General features: G+C 38.6%; 1 protein-coding gene across 1 annotated transcript in view; it reads left to right on the plus strand.

Moving 5' to 3' along the window:
* Window positions 1-3061, plus strand: part of LOC110113817 (cyclin-dependent kinase C-2-like) — a 4174-nt gene extending 1113 nt beyond the window's left edge. Inside the window, exons 3-6 of the mRNA XM_028694841.1 lie at window positions 1434-1605; window positions 1685-1742; window positions 2092-2162; window positions 2245-3061. Coding sequence (XP_028550674.1) covers window positions 1434-1605; window positions 1685-1742; window positions 2092-2162; window positions 2245-2791 — 848 coding nt within the window. The 3' untranslated portion in view covers window positions 2792-3061. The remainder of the gene's footprint in view (window positions 1-1433; window positions 1606-1684; window positions 1743-2091; window positions 2163-2244) is intronic.
* Window positions 3062-3935: the final 874 nt, after the last annotated feature.

A 3935-nucleotide genomic window follows, 5' to 3' on the forward strand; every position in this document is an offset into this window, starting at 1 on the left:
TATTTTATCGATCTTGCTAATTTAGGTGTAAGCTCTTGCCTAAGCGTAGTCTAATTCTAAGATCTCTGATAAGTTTCAAATGTGAACAACATTAAGATTCCAATTTCACTGCTTGAACAATATTTTATTAAGTTTCTAAATTCAATTCCTGGTTTCACATCATATACATTTATAAGGAAATTTTGAAAGAGATCCTACAACCTACTACCATGGTTTTGAAAATCGGACTGGACCGGCCGGTTTGACCTGTTCAACCGTGAACTGGTTCTATGGCCGGTTCAGTCCTCCTAAAAAACTAGTCTACATCAACCGGTGAGAACCGGTTTGAACTGCCACTCTAATTATAACCCATTTTCCAATCCCAATCCCACTCTCTCCCATTCCCCTAAGCTCCACCACTCTAATTTGCCTCGTACCATTCCCAATCTCCCCCAAATAGCAAAAATTGTGGCTTCCCTCCTTCCAAATTTCAGCTAGCATCTCTTCTTCTCCACTGTGAAGCAAGACACAAGGAAGACACTACGGAGCAACCATTTGAAGATCAACTGGCCAAGACCCCACCACATCTGAAGGAAGCTTCCCCACGACGCAAATACCGAAGTCTTTCTACTCTTTCTTCATTCATTTGAGTAGCTAGCTTTGAAGTCCAATTCTTTGTGGCATCATTACTTTCATGTTAATTTAAATCCGCTGGCTTCTTAAATCATTGAGTGCATGGTTCTCGTAGTGATTGATCTATGTTAAATGTGGGATCTTTTTGCCAACCCATGTTGGCTAAGTTGTTGATTTGATTTATATTTCTTGAATTCCAGAACTTTGATTGTGGTTAATTGCTATTTGTGGATTGCCTTTCTTATTTGGTTGAAGCTTATTTTAAGCATTCCCATGATTAATAGCTTGCTGATTTTAAATTTAACTTATATTTAATTTCATAATACAAGTCATAATTTAAAAAAAAATATTTTGATGCACTTCAGTTTTACTTCATCCTTGGTGTACTTTCAAAATTGGACCCCTCTTGGTGCTTTTGCATCCAAATATTAATTTTGCTTTAAAGGGTTGCATTTAAAACTAGGACGGTGCGTATTGAGCTCGAGGCATTTATTTGTCCTTTTAGCATCTTGTTGCATAATATCAAGGGACAGATGCTTGTAAAGTCTATTATTGTAATAAGATTTTACTCCACGGCTCTTGGTGTTCCCTGTAAACTCTAATTTTTTTTTTGTCTCGAATTAAAGCATCCAGCTTTTGCAACAGACTGCAATCTGCAATAATTTTTTTTTTCAGGAATTTCCGGGTGGTTTTCTTCCATTTTTCATGATTTCATTTCCAACTTATTATTGGTCCCTCTACTTCCTTCACTTAACCTTTTTTCTTCTTGAACCGCACATGTTTACAATCTGGCTGCTTACGGCAATTGCTGAGATGAAAAGCAAACTCACTGCTTGTTACTTGCATATTTCAGCCAGAACAATTGACCAAGATTTTTGAGCTCTGTGGAACTCCTGATGAGGTGAACTGGCCCGGTGTTTCTAAGATGCCTTGGTATAACAACTTCAAGCCAGCCAAACCAATGAAGAGACGCGTCAGGGAGCTTTTCAAGCAGTAAGCAGACCCTGCTACGTTTTGGCTTGTCTTAGTCATTTCTGCAAAAATGATAAAAGTATGACGTGTGGTTTGGCAGTTTTGACCGCCATGCATTGGAGTTATTGGAGAGGATGTTGATGCTCGATCCGTCGCAGGTATTACATAAGGCTTGCATTTTTCTCTTTTTACACGAGAAGTTGATCATGGCAGTGGATGATATGAATCGGATTTTTAAATTGCAGGTCTTTGAACTCCTCCTCAAGTTAACAACTAGCCTAAGTCTGTAGGATTGAACTTACAAGTTATATGATCTTTTATTGTTTTCAAGCATATATATATATAATATCTACTGTTTAACTTTCTACTAATTGACTTCAACATTTTCATGTTATCTTCCAAATATTCGTCTGGAAACCAGTTTTCATGATCATATCCGTTTAACTTGTGCTAATCTGTACAAATCTGATTCCCTTGCATCTTCACCTCTCGTTTTCTGATTTGTAGAGAATATCAGCAAAAGATGCGCTTGATGCAGAGTATTTCTGGGCTGATCCCTTACCATGTGATCCAAAAAGGTATGCCTTACACCCCTTGACAATGAAATTTCTCATCTGCTTGAAGCACATATATCCATTAATGCACCTCTTGTCCAAACAGCCTTCCAAAGTACGAGTCTTCCCACGAGTTCCAGACAAAGAAGAAGCGCCAACAACAACGCCAGCATGAAGAGATGGCAAAGAGGCAGAAGCTCCAGCACCCTCAGCCTCACGCCCGTCTTCCTCCCATCCAACAGACCGGGCAACCTCATCCCCAAATGTGGCCCGGCCCTGGCCAACCCATCCATAATGCACAACCTCAGATGGCCGCTGGTCCGAGCCACCACTACGGGAAGCCCCGTGGCCCTTCCGGAGGTCCTAATAGGTACCCGCAGGGAGGTAATCCCGGCGGTGGGTACAATCCCAACCATCCGAATCGAGGTGGCCAGGGTGGGGGTTACAGCGGTGGTCCCTATCCTCAACAAGGCCGCGGCCCTCCTTATGCTGGTGGAAATATGCCGGGTGCTGGTGGACCGCGGGGCGGTGGCGGCGGCGCCGGTTATGGTGCGGCAGCGGGGAATTATCCGCAAGGCGGTCCTTATGGTGCTTCTGGCGCCAACCGCGGTCCAAATATGGGCGCAAATCGGAATCAGTACAATTGGCAGTAGTTACATTAGTTGCAGAGTGCACTTTGTGGACTTTTTCCTTCGATTGCTTATGTAGACTTGCTACAAGTGCTAGTTTTATTACAATTGTATAATTTGGGTAATATGATGAGTTTCGAGAATTTCATTATATTACCCTGTGATAGTTATAATAGATTACACTTCTTTGCTTTCTATGCTGTATAGGTTGTAATGTATTTTCAGTACAGAGCATGATCCGTCTGTTACCTCTTTAGCTTGCGTTTTGTAGAGTTTTTTACTTTTTTGTTCCAACGGTTAAGGGATCTAGTTTTGAAGGTATATGACAATTTAAGGGTCTTTTTTATTATATTTATTTTTATTTCTTAAATGCTTGTTTATTTTTTTAATTAATTTTTTTGTTATTTAAAAAAATGAGTTTATGTGCGATATAATATTCAAAATCAGAGAAATTTGATTGTTATTTTCTTAGGAAAATGATTGAAACTACCAGTCATAAACAATTTGTATCAATTTTCGAAGAAGAAAACACAAGCTCATTCATTGATCAAAAAGGTAACTTCTCAAGATAATATGCTATATCTGGTTCTTGACATATTTGTTTTTATGCCGAAGTGCCTAAGAACTAAACTCTTTTCGAAGTCTTGAAAGTCGAGTGATACTCTTCATTAATAGCATTATTAATTTTGAAGTTCATCGTGATTTTCATTGCTAGATGCATGCTTTATTTTGCCTCCAAAAAAAGGTTGACAAAATATTAGCAATATTATTATGTCATTTAGAGATAAACACAAAGTTCTCTATTATGCCTATAACCTAGTCATGACATACAATCATGATTCATTATTTTCTAAACCAACAATTACAAATGACATAGTATAAGCCTGAGCAATGGCGCCTTCAACCACTGACAAAAGAAAAGTTCCTCAATAAAGTATATTCAAGTACGTTCCATCAACACTTAATACTGAGTAACAACACTTTCTTGTCGAAGATCAGCTATTATACTAATATTTTTGCTATATATCATAATCAAATATAAAGATAACTTTTGAGATGATGCTTTGTGGGATCTTCTCTCATGGGTGATGGCATGCTTATGACATTACTAAGCGTTTTCATAGGATAAATTAATGCCATAATTTATTTTAACATATGATACGATCGT

The sequence above is a fragment of the Dendrobium catenatum genome, unplaced genomic scaffold (genome assembly GCF_001605985.2).
Source record: "Dendrobium catenatum unplaced genomic scaffold, ASM160598v2 fragScaff_scaffold_579, whole genome shotgun sequence".
Taxonomy (NCBI): Eukaryota; Viridiplantae; Streptophyta; class Magnoliopsida; order Asparagales; family Orchidaceae; genus Dendrobium; species Dendrobium catenatum.